The sequence below is a fragment of the Hibiscus syriacus genome, unplaced genomic scaffold, assembly GCF_006381635.1.
Source record: "Hibiscus syriacus cultivar Baekdansim isolate YM2019G1 unplaced genomic scaffold, ASM638163v2 tig00111088_pilon, whole genome shotgun sequence".
In the NCBI taxonomy this organism is placed as follows: domain Eukaryota; kingdom Viridiplantae; phylum Streptophyta; class Magnoliopsida; order Malvales; family Malvaceae; genus Hibiscus; species Hibiscus syriacus.
In genome coordinates this window covers 658,643-674,512 of record NW_024062978.1, presented here as the reverse complement: position 1 = coordinate 674,512, position 15,870 = coordinate 658,643, and the positions used below count along the sequence as shown (strand labels likewise).

The following is a 15,870-nucleotide window of genomic DNA, read 5'->3' as shown; positions in this document are numbered from 1 at the left end:
CCTTATCTGGCAAAGGGTTTTCAATTTAGAACAGAAACAGGTGGTGGAATTGACTACTAGTGCTAATCACAATTAAGAAAGGAAAAAAGTTGAGCCGACAATGCAACAAAAAGGTGGTGCAACCAATGGGTTCGATTTACTTGAAAGGAACGAATAAAATTTTGATGTGGCAGGTCACTTGGACATATCTCCATAGCCCCTTCACGTTATTTTTGCAGCTATCTATTTTCTGTGCGTTGTTGTAGTTTTGTGGATCACTTTGGCTCGCTTGGCGTATATCTATGATTGGAGGCGGCCGTGGTAATGGAAAGGTAAGGAGTTGGCCAGTTAGGCCAAGCGTGGATTTGCTAGTTTCTGCAACGGCGGTGAGGATGGGGACCATCGACATGGAGCCCACGTGGAGACATGCTGGCGTGGAAGCACAGACCATGTGAGAAGATGTTTCTTTCTTCTCGTGTCGTTATTTGGGTGATTTCCATGAGGGGATTGTTGCCCCGTATCCAGGATTAACGTAAAATTTTATATTTAGTAATGAATTTAAATTTATAAAATTTAAAAAATGAATAAAATTTGAGAAGAGATGAAAATATATTTTTAATTAAAAATACATAAAAAAAATTAAAATATATAATAAATCTAGGATTTTAGAGGAGACGATCATTCTCATCCGCGTCTGTCTAAATCCATCCTTACCTTCGTGCATAAATTTGATGGAATCCCTTTCCTACCGATGGAACCATGTTATGTTCACCTTCTCTCTCATTGGGACGTTAAAATGAGTTGATTTTTAATTTAAATCATAAATTTTAAATAAAATATTAATTTAATTATTTTATCATTATTATTGACGATTATTAAACTCAAAAATTTTATGTCGACTCTTTTTTAGTCTATTGAGCACGAATCAAATGTATAATTCATCAAAAAAACTATTTTGAATTTTACAAATTTAACTTAAAATATTGACTTCCTTTAAAAGAATTGAATAGAAGTTGATAGTCTTATAAAAAGTAAAAATATACAAAATTACAACAAAAATTTATAACTATCTTAGTAAATTAAATGTATAATTTAGACATTTTCCTATAACATTGAAACTAGCAACTTTAAAATGGTAATAAGTTAAAAATGTTAAAAGTTCAATCAAAAGATTCGTACGAAAACTATATATGAACAAATCGGATTGCATAAAAGGGGATTAAGTTATTGAAAGACTACCAATAACCGCAAATCAGAGTCGAGTGTCCTGAGAAACTATCAACGAACGCAAAATCACGTATCCAAAATCAATTTGATGGTCTATAACAGGGAAAATCAAAATGATTACAAATAAGTGTCATCATAATTAGTCGTGGCGTCGTTAAATCTAATCATAAGAAAACATGAAGTAAAATGAAACGTCCAACAATCGATAAAAAAGACGAAAACATACTAAAAAATGTAGAGAAAAATATGTCACAAATACATAATTATTCTTATTAAAAAATTTAAAAAAGAAAAAAAAAGAAACAACAGTCGACAATCAACATCAAAACTCTTGTTGTCATCGCATAAACAAAGTCAAAGAAAAAAAAAAGTTGATCTGCTCCATAAAAAACAACATAAATCTAAAGATAAAAAAAATGTAAGACCGGGAATAATGTAAAGTTATACTTTTCATTCTTCGACTTCCTTTAATAGGGACGAATGCAAGATTTTATGTTGAGTGCGAACTTTAACTTATAAAATTTCAGGGGCGACCGCTCCCACTAGGCCCATCCATGTTTAAAGTTAAATTATAATAATAAATTCATCATTAATATTTTTGTATAGTAATAATACTAAACATTTAAATTGATTAGTGAATTTACATTTTTCTTTTATTGAACAGTTGATCATATAATGGCTTTATCAATACATCTATTATTTTACGGTGTACAACAGTATATGTTCTTCTTCTGCCTTTACTTCTTACTTCGTTACTTGAATTCAATAAAAGGAAGTAACTTTATGTCTTCTTCTACCTTCTTTCTTTCTTTCTTTCACTCTCCTTTTTATGCTGACTTGAACATACAAATATACAAGGACTAAAGTTTGATACAAAATATTTAAAGCCCAAATTGCTAGCGGACTAACTACTCCGCCAGTTAACCAATCCAACTATTTGATACACAACTCATTGATAATCCATTTAGAGCAGTAGGCTCAGCTGATATAACAACTCGTTCACAATTTAAAATGCAATCTACGTTATCTTAAGGGTAAATTACGCATCTAGTATTTAAACTATCAATTTTGTTCCATCCAGCTCAGTTGGTAGAGCACAAGGTTCTTAACCTTGAGGTCGTGTGATCGAGTCCCATGGAGGGCGTTTCATAATTTGGAGGTCTCTTACGAAAGCTGCTCTCAACTTAGTGTTGGGGGCAGCCTACTATCTTACCTCCCCTTACCCCATTATATATGGGAACAAGGGACAACCATTTTTTAATTTTGTTCCATTTAAGTATCTAAATTTTCAATCTTTTCAAAATCATACTTAAAGTTTAGTTTTTGTTTCATTTTAATATCCTTGTTCAAAATTTATGTTAAATTTTGAAAAAAATTGAAAGCTTAGTACTAAAACGGACTAGAATTTATAGTTTAGGTACTAAACGCAATGGATACTAAAATGAAACAAAAACTACACGTTATGTATAATTTTGAAAAAAAATAAAAATTTAAATACTAAAACGGACCAAAATTAATAGTTTAAATACTAAATATGTAACTTAACCTATCTTTAACACGAAACCTTTCTCGTACGAATGCTTAACAACACAAAGCGTGAAAATAAAACCAGAATACAATAGAGGTTATTTAAGTTCGGATTTGTTGTTATCTCTTGAGGTTTGAGTTCAAGCATCGCATATACCAAGAGTATAAGTATTTATTATGGAATGACTAAAAAATTTTAAACACATATTACCTTGTAATAACACATATTTATAGAAGAAACATATCCACTCATAGCTACAAAATCAAATCCTATCTTCAATATAATCAATTTCAGTATCGTCCAAATTCTTGAAGATTTCGGCCGCACAATTCTTCCTTAATGCATGCTTCTAATTATTCCCTCAATCTCTTTAATCACAAATCATAAACGAAAAGATCATTAGTACTCCAAAAATTACAGATCAAACCACCACATATTTGATTGCAACCGAGTTAGCGACTAGTTGCAGTAGCATGTAATAATTTGTTAATATTGTATTTTCATATGGTTTACTATTAGTCTGTAAATTTTCATCTCTTGAGGTTCGGATCACCACAAGGCTCAACGCCCTACTCTTTTTGCGGCTTTCCCTCTCCTCCATTTTGAGTTTTTCAACATCCCCAGCTCCCACTCTTTCTGTCTTCTGTTTATCCTAAACACAATTCCTAGGCTATACCTTTGTTCCCTTGTACTATTCTCTTAGCTACCACTGCCACTTCCAATTCTCCACTTTTGTCTCACAATAAATAAAGGGTCGAAATTGAATCTCCGCTGTTGATGAGTTGATTTGTTTTTGCCCTTAGGGAGCTTTTGTTTTTTCCTGTAAATATGGGGTTAGTCGATGGCAACAAGAAGAAAGAGAAGGATGATCCTCAAGAAAGCGACGGTGAGTCCTCTTTCTACACCACCGATCAGGACGATGATCTCGATGATGAAAGCAAGCTTCATTTGGGTCCTCAGCGCACTCTCAAAGAACAGCTTGAAAAGGACAAGGCATCGTCTTTGTTTCCGATGGATTTTATCAACTTCTATTTGAATGCATTGAATCCGTCGTTTGTAGGATGATGAGAGCTTAAGGAAGTGGAAAGAACAGCTTCTTGGAGGTGTGGATTTAACTACATTGGATGTACCGCTTTATTCCAAAATATATGCATTTACATGACTCACATGAATGAAAATGGATAGAATTGAATATGTATTTGTTTCCCTGCAGAAACACTTGATCCTGAAGTGAAGTTTATCAGCGTGGCGATCGTGTCCCGGGAGAGGCCGGACATAGTCCTTTCGATCCCGGAAGATGGAAATCCACAGGGCTTATGGTTTACACTCAAAGAAGGTAGCCATTATCGATTGAAATTCTCCTTCCAAGTCGGCAACAACACCGTATCTGGTCTCAGGTACACCAACACCGTATGGAAATCAGGTCTCAGGGGTAAGCTAGCTAGCCTCTTCCTTCTTCACTTCCCCCCCCCCCAAAAAAAAAACAAAATATTCCTAAAATGAGTCTGTTCTTCAGTTTTCAACACGAAAGACATGATCGGAACTTTTAGTCCTCGGCCAGAGCCTTACACACATGAAATGCCAGAAGAAACTGCCCCTTCTGGGTTTATGGCTAGAGGATCATACACTGCAAAATCAAAGGTTTGAAAATCAACCTAAGATTGATTACAGAAATACATAGGTAGTGTTCTGTTACCTGGTTTTATGGAACTGTTCTTGCCAGTTCATTGATGATGACAACAAGTGCCACTTGGAGATCAACTATACATTCGACATCCGTAAAGACTGGGCCTCGAAGGATTAAAGACACAACTCGATGATGATCGATGCTCTTACGCCGCTATATTTTTCAGCTATTGATTTAAACATGTCTTACTTGCAGACAAATTTTGTTTTAACTGCTGGTTTCCCGATTATCTTAACCATATCTCCTTCATTGTTCTTTGAGATAAGTCTGGATGTATTTCTTCTTCAATTCTTCGGCACCATCGAAGTGTTGCCGACATTGTTTGTGCCATTGATTATGGAGTAAAAGTCAAAAGTATAGAAATCAAAATAATGGTCAATACTACTTGCCATGAGAAAAGTACATAAATTAACCACTGGTCAATGAATCCCATCATGAATATTGAAATCGCTAAATCGAAACTTGAACCGGGTTTGAGTGAAGGTTTTCAGTCTACGGGTGACTAAATATTTAAATTTAATAATAAAAGTATACTGATATTGATATACAATTATCTACTTTATCATTTTTAAATAAAAATAAAAAATTTAAACAAGTTGAAATTTAATTTATCCTATTTATAATATTAGAATTTAAATTCATATAGTATTATTTAAAGAATGTCACTAGAGATGCACATGAGATCATGACTCGACAGCTTTCAATCCTATCCACCAACTTCCCACGAGTATATAACATGAAGCAAAGACCGAAGAGTCAAAGGGCCGAAATATTGAAGCAAGAGATGAGCTTGAAAGGGCAGTGACAGCCAATTTCGACGCTTACCTCTCAACTTCCCCCCCCTCCAGCCATCCACCAACTAAAATATTCATAGAAGCTTCCATGAATCCGTGCATTTCCTCCATCATCATCATTGTTTCTTTTTCCTCTTTGGGAATATCATAAATGCTAAATGCAATTAGGCATGAGTTGTAAATCAACTTAAAGAAGCATAACCCTTGATTAAGCCTTGGCATCTACACATTTCTCTAACTAATTGTTGATTGGGATCCGTGATGACATAAAAGCAAGTGGGTGTCAATAATCAAATAGATTAGTTTGATAATTAATCCTTGATGTTGATTTAATCCAATCCATGGCTTTAATTGTGTGCAAGAATTCATCGAGTCTTAAAACAAAGCATTAATTGTGTCATTGCGTCTAATATTTGAACATTACGAAGATCGTATGAGAATCTTTTGATGATGAAAAAACAATGATAAATTATATGTTTAGTATCTAAATCATCAATTTTAATTAGTTTTAATATCTAAACTTTTATTTTTTAAGGAAATAATAATATACGTTTTAATTTAGATTAAAAAAATTAAAATGTTGTACCCATTTAATATCATCTTTACAATAAAAACATAAAATTTAACCACGAAAGCTATCCACCAAAGCGATATTAAATGAGGCCTACACGATTACACCCCATTAAAAGAGCATAATTGATGCATTACCATTGCCATAGGCCCACGTTCGCTTTGTCGTCTTCTTTCAAATTTGTATGTTTTAGAAGCAAAAACTCTCTTCTTTATATAGTCTCAGCCTGTTCCAATCTGCAGTATTGGCAGCCGAATTCCAAAGCTCTGAGATTTCTCTCTGAATTCCTCTTTAGTCAGGTTGTTGTCCTTCATTTGTCAGCTTGCATTCAAAATTGGTTATTTTAAAGCTGCATTCTTTCATGTTGGTTCAAGATTCAAGTTAAATCTAGATCTCTTCTTTGTTTTGCTTTTTTATGGACGTACATTGTGAAACTGTAGATTCCTTTGCTTCCTCCTTTTTCTTCATTTTGGTTGTTGAGGAAGTTACTTGGCTTTTCTGGGAACTTTCCAGTTTGAAGTCAAATGCAAAGTGAATATTAGATTCGATCTGGGTTTTTGTTCTGAAATTTGATGACTTGGGAATTTGGTTAGCTCAAGAACTGAAAATTTGTTCATATTTTTTATTTTTGAGGTTTTTTTTTCATTTGATTTTTACATTTCTATGCCATCATCTGTAAATGCCCTGTTATAGATCCTGATTTAAGCTCTCTTGTTTTCCTTATTATTTGCTTTGCTGGATGAGTTAGTCAAGATCTGATTTTTCATTAGTCTCCATCTAGAAAGAAAATTGGAGATTTTGGTTTAATTTACACTGAATTCCTTGTTTTTATACATAAGATGGAACCCATAGATTCTGATCTGGAGTAGGGTTTTGGTCTTAGGGATTTTTATGTTACTTTTTTGTTCATGATGTAAATTTATTGTAAATTTTTCTCCATTTAGCTGCAATAACTGTGAAGAATTTGTTCTTGTAGGAATTAGGAGTGTTCATTGGAGCAAAACAACATTTCTGGGGGGGAAATGCAGTTTCCCAGGACTTTTTTGATTATTTCTTCTGGATTGCTCCTTTGCTCCTCTTTCACATATGGGCAAAAGGCTAGTCCTCCAGCTCCGGTGGCAATGACCCCAACTCCGACACCAGCACCAGCTCCAGCTCCAGCACCGGAATATGTAAACATCACTTATTTCCTCTCCGTGGCCGGTCCGTTTCAAACATTCCTTAATTACCTCGAATCAACTAAACTCATTGACACCTTCCAAAACCAAGCCAACAACACTGAAGTAGGCATTACGATTTTCGTACCCAAAGACAGTTCATTCAAGGGTCTTAAGAAGCCATCATTGTCCAATCTCACCAATGACCAGCTTGAATCACTCATCCTTTTCCATGCCTTGCCCAAGTACTATGCCCTTGCCGACTTCAATGAGCTCAGTACAAAAAGCCCTGTCAGTACACTTGCTGGTGGCCAATACACATTGAATTTCACCGATGATTCCGGCACCGTGCACCTCGATTCAGGGTGGAGCAGAACGAAGGTCTCCAGCGCCGTACATTCGACCGATCCAGTCGCGATATATCAGGTCGATAAGGTACTTCTTCCAGAGGCTATCTTTGGTAGTGATATTCCTCCTATGCCAGCACCAGTTCCTGCTCCTGTTATTAGCCCTGCAGCGGATGCTCCATCGGCAGATTCGAAAGAAGGCAGTGCTTCCTCGAAGTCTTTGCCTTCGAGCTCGTCTTCAACTAGGCTTGTGGGGTTGAGCTTGAGCACTTGGAGTCATCTGGTCTTGGCAATCTCTGGTGGATTGGTTCTGCTTTTCTAAGATAAAAGACTTCATTGGGCGTAATTTATGTTCATGGATGAGTTCCTAAATTTACTTCGTTTTCTAAAACCATTTTTTGTATGTTATTAAGATTGTGTTAAGAGGAAGAAGGAACATTGCTATGTTATAATTACTATCTGAATTTAAATGGCGTTTTGCAGGAATCTCTGTTTAGTTGCTTAAATTTCATACCATTCGTCTTCCATGGAATTTTTCAAGTTCCATTATGTTAGTTTGCATGATAATATTAAAACTTATAAATAATTATTTTTGTCAAATAAATAAAAAGAATATATTTTTACGCAGTATTTTAAAGTTATTTCACTATCGTAGCAATTTTTTTACTATTTATAATAACGAATAAAATTAAATAACAGTCCATATAAATTGAGAAAAATATTATACAGAAGTAAAATAAGAATTAGATCATACTACTAAAAGTATATTTTAAAAGAAAAATCCAGAGTTTTAATTTAATTTAAGGAAAGCGGTTTTATCGTTGTCTTCTCTCTCTTTCACTCGGTCATATTCACATTGCAATCGGCAGTGTTCGCGGGATATCTGAGGACTAATTCCAATATCATCCATACAAGCATTTCTCTTTCTCTCTCTCTTACAACTTCCAATCCTACGAAAAAATCGAACAAATACAGAAAAAATGGAGGAAACCACCCTTCTATCTTAGTTTCTCTTTCTTCTCTCTGTTTCTCTTAAGGTTCTTCTTCTTCTGTCTTTTACATTCTTACATGGGTCGCTTTCTGTTTCGATAAATGTGATGTCTTTTTTCATATAGGAAGGTTGTTTTCTTAATTTTTCCTATTCAATTATATGTATGCATGCACGCCAGTTTTTTTTACATGTTTTCTATCGGGTTTCTTTTGATTTCTGCATTTGTTGGATCTTTTGTTTCGTTGAATTTTCATTGGCTTTAAGTGGTATGCAATCTGAACGTAAATAATATTTGATTGGGTGTGTGAATAGGGGTTAAAATTTGGTGTAAAAAAACAAGGCAAACCATGTCTAGTTATCAAGGTGTGCTTGTTTCTGATCAATGGCTTCAAAGCCAGTTCACTCAAGTCGAGCTCCGAACACTCAAATCCAAGGTAACCTTTTCTTTTCCTTTCTTCTTTGATTCTTTGCATAATTTGTTTGTATGAAAGTGAAATAATGCATCCTGTTCTAAACGATTACAATTTTGATTCCTAATTCTTCAAAGTACCATTTTTTTTGTTTGCAATAACAATTGCAGGTTACCTTATATTACAAGATTATATGGTGTATTGGAAATCTTTGTTTGACATGGAACTTGGATTGTTGTTTTTGGTTGTTGTTGTTGCATTTAGTTTTTCTCTTCGAGGACTCAACAAGGTCGTGTTACTCTGGCCGAGCTGCCACCAGTTTTGGCCAGTTTGAAAGCTTTCAGTGAAATATTCAGCGAGGACGAGATCAAGACTATCTTGGAAGAGGCACACAGTGACTTGGGCGAAGAAATCGATTTCGAGGCCTTTCTTCGGGTAAGTCTTTTCAGCGTAGCATCTTATGTGCTTTTCCTGTATGCCATTGCTAATTATTCAATGCATGAAATGCTGTGAATTAATGTTTCCTGATGTTTGTGATACGATCATATGATTTTCTCCTTGTATCTTGCTTAGAAGCAATGCTTGGATTTGGTGAATTGGCAGGCTTATTTAACTTTGCAAGATCGTGCAATCGAAAAATCAGGCAGTACTCGATCCTCATTTATCAAGTCCACCACGACCACTTTTCACCATGCTATTAATGAATCAGAGAAGGCTTCTTATGTGAAACATATCAATAACCATCTGGCAGAAGATAAATTCTTGAAAGATTTTCTTCCAATTGATCCTGCCACAGACGCTTTATTTGAGCTTGCTAAAGATGGAGTTCTTCTTTGGTTGGTTCACTGGACCTACTTAGACTTTGCTTTTATCCTTATTGAATCATGATTTGATGTTTGTTGACGTTTTTAGTTGCTTTCATGCAGCAGGCTTATCAACATAGATGTTCCTGATGATGTTTGTTGACATTTTTAGTTGCTTTCATGCAGCAAGCTTATCAACATAGCTGTTCCTGGGACCATAGACGAGCGAGCTATTAACACAAAAAAGGTTCTCAATCCCTGGGAGAGGAATGAGAATCATACTCTTTGCCTTAATTCTGCTAAAGCTATTGGTTGCACTGTGGTTAATATTGGCACACAAGACCTTGTCGAAGGAAGAGTAAGTGATGATTGTTTTCAAGTACTGATTTAGGTGTCATACTTGCTTTTTAATATAACTTGTACAATATTTTAACTAATCCAATCTTCTTCCTCCCAGCCTCATCTGGTACTTGGATTGATTTCTCAAATTATCAAGGTATTCAGCTGAAACTTCCTTTAAACTCATTTAATGTTTGTATTTGTAATTGTCGAATCACAAAAGCCACACTAATCGTATCTGTTTCCTTAAACCATCAATGATTCAAGGGATACATTTTTTGTCGTTACATTGCTAGTATTGTTTACATGGTTGTGACTTTCAGATTCAACTACTAGCTGATCTCAATCTGAAGAAAACTCCTCAACTTGTGGAACTGGTGGATAGCAGCAAGGTTGGAGCATGTTAATTGGTTATTCCTTCTTTGTGACGATATCAGATTCTGGATAAAGTTCGTTTTTCAGGTTGGAAACAAATTCTGTTAACCTTTTGTATAAATTTTGTAGGAGGTGGAGGAGCTTATGACTTTAGGACCTGAAAAGGTGTTACTGAAATGGATGAATTTCCATTTGAAGAAAGCTGGATATCAAAAGCAAGTTACAAACTTCTCTACGGATTTGAAGGTGGGAAAACTCACTGATTTTGATTAATCCTGCTTGTGGAATGTCAAATTTATACACAAAAATATGTTTATAATCATGGTTTTCAGTGTTGTATTAATCTTTAGATTTCGGCCTTAAGTTCCATGAACTGGTGAAACAAATGCAGGGTGTGTAAACGTCTCGGTCTCTTAAACTTTAGAGCTCCTCCTATGGAAAAGGATTTGCCTGTCTATACCATTTTCAGTTTTCTAATGTGAATGATGTATATCATAAACCTATTTATTTGCAGGATGGAGAGGCATATGCACATCTGCTTATTGCACTTGCTCCCGAACATAGTACGCGTGAAACTTTGGAGACGGAGGATCCAACAGAAAGAGCAAACAAAGTTCTTGAGATAGCAGAAAAATTGGATTGCAAAAGATATCTCACTCCTACTGATATTGTTGAGGGCTCTGCAAATCTCAATCTTGCATTTGTTGCACAAATATTCCAGCACAGGTGAGAAATAATGTTTTCTTTTCCTTATGTCTGAACTAAGTTTCCATTATCATCTATATTAGCTTAATAGCTTGTCCCTGTTCATTTTAGTTTTCAAAACTTCATTTTCTACTATCACCTGGTGATGTCATGTTGTATATTGTCTGGTTTATTTCTTATATGCACCGGCGTGTTCCCTTTGGGACACATGATTGTATGTATTTAACTAGCATATGATTTTCTCCTGCAGGAATGGCTTATCAACTGACAGCAAAACGTCGACCTTTGCTGAGATGATGACTGATGATCCAGAAACATCACGCGAAGAGAGATGCTTCCGCTTTTGGATGAACAGTCTTGGTATTGATTCGCATGTCAACAATGTTTATGAAGATGTTAAAAACGGGTAACGAGCTCTTTTCGCTTCTAACAGCGGTATCAAGTGGTCATTAAATCTTCTTTGGTATTCACCCTTTTGTGTCTGCAGATGGTCTCTGTTGGAGGTTATGGAGAAAATATACCCTGGATCGGTTAACTGGAAGCTTGCGAATAAGCCTCCTATAAAGATGCCATTTAAACAGGTTGAGAATTGCAATCAAATAGTACAGATTGGCAAGGAGTTGAACTTATCACTCGTCAATGTAGCTGGCAACGATATTGTGGCCGGAAACAAGAAACTTATACTAGGTAATATCTTCCTGCTTCCATTATTCTCTTTCTTCGTTAAAGTTAAGGCTGTTATTTTCTTCTGTAAGAGAACGTTAATATTCTTATTTTTCCTGTTTTGCTTACCTCACTTTCAGCATTTCTGTGGCAACTGATGAGGTTTTCTATGCTACAACTCCTTAAAAACTTGAGAGCTAAAGAAATTACAGATGCCGACATTCTGAACTGGGCTAACAGAACAGTAAAGCAGGCTGGTCGAAAATCTCAAATGGAGAGCTTCAAGGTAGTAAGCAACAAAGCGAAATCCATGTCTTAATATTCTGATATGGATAAAAGCCTTATGCTAACACACTGGTTTTTACTGGACTATTGCTCTTAGGATAAAAGCCTTTCGACTGGCATATTCTTCCTCGAGCTTCTTAGTGCAGTGGAACCGAGGGTCGTTAACTGGGGTCTAGTTACCAAGGGAAGAACTGGTATGGTGTTATTCCATTATTATATTAATGTGTCATTTTCCTTATGTTATATGGCACTTCTGCAATACAACCTTCCATGGCTATGATTTATGTTATATCAATAAAGAGGTGTATTGTTTTATTGTCATTGACTTGCAGATGAAGAAAAGAAGATGAATGCAACTTATATAATCAGTGTTGCGCGGAAACTTGGTTGTTCCATTTTCTTGTTACCTGAGGATGTTATGCAGGTATATATTTCAGAAATTCGAATATTCGATATCCATAATCCCTTCTCTATATCTTCTCCGATTTCAAATTATCGACAATGTCATTAACAGGTGAACCAGAAAATGATGCTTACTTTGACTGCCAGCATCATGTACTGGAGCCTACATAAGCAGGTAGCAGCAGGAAATGAAAACGTTTTGGATGACTCATCTGAGACACCTCTGCCGGAAGGAGAGGTGACAGCACCCTCTGGTGAAATGTCCGATTTGGCTGTTGATGACTCGGTTTCAGAATCTCTATCAACTGAAGAATAGGATGGTGATGAAAAATATAGGGAGATTTCTAATTCTTTTCCCTTATTCTTTTGCTTCGAAAGAACCAGAACTGGAGGGTCTACTCCTACTTCCGGTTCATTGCTTTTTTTTTTTTTGTAGACCACAGGAGAAAAAGAAATGGGACTAATATAAATTTATTATTCATTGGATTGCGTTGATTATGCTTGAATAATGAGTTGCATAACATTAGCCTTCTTTCAAATCTTTGTGATAGTCTTAATGGCAAATCCCAGTTGAACAGCGTGCATCAATATGGAATCAAAACTCAACACTGAATTCATTAGCAAAGTAGCTTGAACTGTTTATGGGCTACAAAATTTACATTTTACCTGGTCCTTGGCAATGACAACAAAAGAGTATAAAATTCATATCCTTCTGGTTCTTTCATTACTTCTGATTCAAGAAACTGTTATTTGTCATCAGTTCTGAGAGAGTTTAGTCTTTTTAGTCTCTGATCAAGCTCTTTCATTACTTCTGGTTCTTGCTTTTTCCTCTGTTTTGATATCGTGTTTGTAGTCATAAAACCGATCTTATCAAACGCAACCTGTAGACATAACAAGGTCCATGTCATGGGTATATTATAGATTTCCAAATTATCCTTCAGGGTCCATGGATAACGGGGGGGAAAGCATGTAAAGTTATAAGACCATTAGAAGGTTGGAAAAAACAAATGACAAACTGTCTTACCGTCAATAACTCATCAGGATCGAAAAGGTGATGGGTAGTTCTTTGTAATATATTAATAACATCACCAACCTGATGCGTGAGAAGTAACTCATCTTCCTTCATCTGCAAAAGCAGATCAAAACCTTTAGTGATTTTTAGGAAAATCCGTCGAAGTTCCCGACTTAATTGGAATGTGAAGAGTGAAAAGGAAATTACATTGGTACCTCAAATATAGCCAAAGCTACATTAAAGAGACCCTTTGCCCCCTCGTAGAAAAGGACATCCCACACCCGCAGAGTTGTCTGGACAAATAACCCAACAAAGATACAAAAAAAAAAAAAAAAAAGTCGGAGAGCAAACTCGAAGAGACTTGAGATTTGAAGTGAGATGCCAGCCGGAAGTAAATGGTAATGATATATCGTTCAAACCTCTGAAGGCAAGCTTTTAGAAAAGAGGCAAAGGAATCACTCAGTAGCGACGAGGGAGATATCAAACTCCAATGCTTCCAAATGAGCAGCGATCCTGCATTTTTGTGATCCGATTTTTAATAAGGTAAACTTGAACTTTAGTGCATAGCTAAAACATATTGCTTTACATAAAGAAAATGATAGACAAATAAATAAAAAGAAAATAGTTCAATCGTCAACTACCTCGATCACTTCTTGGCAAGCAAATCTTAAAAAACCCTTTGCTCAACATGGCATCCTGATAAATTATTTGTATAGCAGTCATTAACTAAAACATTCTCGAGGAGGATGGCAAGCATCCAAAATGCATCTTCCTCTGTTTTCATAACAAGCAATAGCAATGCAGCAACATAATTTAAGCCCTACACCAAGAGCATATAAATTTCAGTGACTCAGTAAAGAGCAACGGTAAGCAAGAAATATGACATAGGTCTCATATCATTGCCACAATCATATAACAGAATTGGATTAAATCACCATCTTCAGATTGTTGAAACCATAAGAGTGTACTTTCACGTTAACTTTCATCGTAGACTGGAAAATAGACTGATGGGCACAAGACATGAATGGTTTAACTCCAGCCGAACCACTGGAAGGGAAAGAACCCTTCAAGGGAGAAACGGCAAACTGGACAAGGGTGTATTCTTTACACTAAAAATAAAGAAATGCAGGATGGATTCGTAGCAAATCCTTTCTATGCCAATGGTACTAGAAGTTTTCAAAATGCTGAAAGAGAAGAGCTATTGTCGATAAACTCACCTGACAGTAGCCTACATCAGAATCACGAAAAGAATACCCCACAAGCACACGCTGGAGAGCTGCATGTCCCTCTGGAGTGTCCAACCATGGATGACCAGGGAATGTCCGTGGAAGGTCCTGCAAGTATATAATAGAAAGGCTCAAACAAAAATTTTCAAAAGCACAATTCTAGGTTATATCTATCAACAATTTCATGTTAAACCATCACATCATTGTAATTTTCACCCAAGTATTTATAATAGAACTGACCTGGATCAGTTACAACACAAACTATAACAGATTATTATACTCTATCAAACATAACATCACATAAGCTAGGAGGCATGAGTTTCGAACATGGAGCAGCAGGTTGTGTAATAGTCTAGCAGGGCGGGTAGTAGCAAGGCTTATAACCACCACCGCCGGGGTACGTAGGATATCCGCTACCAGAAGGAATGGGATCCGGAAGATTTGTACCACCATAACCAATGGGGCGCGTAGGATATCCATTTCCACTGTTTCCGTATCCCCTGTTACCATAATACCCATACTTGGACTCTCCAAGGTTAGCTTTGGTTTTTTGGGTACCTGCAAATAAACTCATTTTGTCATTTAACCGAGACGACAAGTTAAAAACAAACAATTAGTAATTTAGGAGGTGCTGACCATGGTTCTTTTCGGTGGTAGCTTCGGCAAGGTCTCTGGCTGCCACTTTCGAGGAAAGGAGAAGCACAACAAGTGCAGCTAAAAGAGCAAGGAAAAGGAAGCTCTTGGAATTGGAACCCATATCTGATTTCCTTTCTTTTCTAAGGATGCTTAAAAGAAGGCAAACTCTGTCTCTATTTATAGGCACCGTGAGTCTGAGACGGAGTGTAACGAACGCACAAACATTACCCTTCCACGACGCAATGTAGGTGGGCCGTTGAAGAGTCGCCGAATAGTACATGAAACCGTCAATTTATGCTGTGTAAAATATATAGAGCCATGCCAATCAGTGTCAGATGCACTAAGCCCCATAGTGGTAAATTGCATCCCATTATTTTAAAAATGTGGTTAAATTTAATTTAGTGCATCCCACAAGGGTCAACTGATGCCAATGCCGTTGATGTTCGTCTCACCCACAAACGTAAGATTATTATACCGTGATTTTGTGTGGTGTATACAGATTACCTTCATATTCATGTGATGTAATACCTTCAAATTAATTAAAATTTTGTAACTAAATAAAATATGAGATCATAAGCATGAGCAAAATATAAAAATGATTGTTATTCCGTGAAATCTTAGGTTTGAGAGCTAGGAATATCAATGATATAAACATTCAATGTCAAATAATAAAGAGTTATCTATGAACAAATAATATATTGTACTTACTTCATATTATACTTGTATGTTACTA

At 35.9% G+C, this 15,870-nt stretch overlaps 2 protein-coding genes and 2 pseudogenes across 3 annotated transcripts; 3 read left to right on the top strand and 1 right to left on the bottom strand.

The window, feature by feature from the left end:
• The first annotated feature begins 281 nt into the window (after window positions 1–281).
• On the top strand, window positions 282–4,562 carry LOC120152348 (annotated as a pseudogene).
• Window positions 4,563–5,923: 1,361 nt separating this feature from the next.
• Window positions 5,924–7,772, top strand: LOC120152467 (fasciclin-like arabinogalactan protein 7). 2 transcript variants are annotated; one of them, XM_039164684.1, is made up of 2 exons: window positions 5,924–6,085; window positions 6,763–7,772. In XM_039164684.1, exon 2 carries the CDS (start codon window positions 6,809–6,811, stop codon window positions 7,610–7,612), a length of 804 nt encoding a protein of 267 aa, XP_039020615.1. In that variant the 5' UTR covers window positions 5,924–6,085; window positions 6,763–6,808; the 3' UTR covers window positions 7,613–7,772. The 2 variants fall into 2 exon arrangements, with proteins under 2 accessions (XP_039020615.1, XP_039020616.1); XM_039164685.1 differs by lacking the exon at window positions 5,924–6,085 and adding an exon at window positions 6,250–6,374.
• A 497-nt stretch (window positions 7,773–8,269) lies between these two features.
• LOC120152469 (fimbrin-5-like) lies at window positions 8,270–12,579 on the top strand. The gene is made up of 16 exons (XM_039164687.1): window positions 8,270–8,327; window positions 8,406–8,409; window positions 8,594–8,715; window positions 8,956–9,126; window positions 9,295–9,527; window positions 9,681–9,852; window positions 9,952–9,990; window positions 10,157–10,225; window positions 10,338–10,454; window positions 10,723–10,934; window positions 11,164–11,319; window positions 11,401–11,600; window positions 11,717–11,862; window positions 11,959–12,055; window positions 12,194–12,285; window positions 12,376–12,579. The coding sequence occupies exons 3-16, from the start codon at window positions 8,629–8,631 to the stop codon at window positions 12,577–12,579; spliced, it is 1,995 nt and encodes a 664-aa protein (XP_039020618.1). The 5' UTR covers window positions 8,270–8,327; window positions 8,406–8,409; window positions 8,594–8,628.
• Window positions 12,580–12,853: 274 nt separating this feature from the next.
• LOC120152466 lies at window positions 12,854–15,278 on the bottom strand (annotated as a pseudogene).
• Window positions 15,279–15,870: the final 592 nt, after the last annotated feature.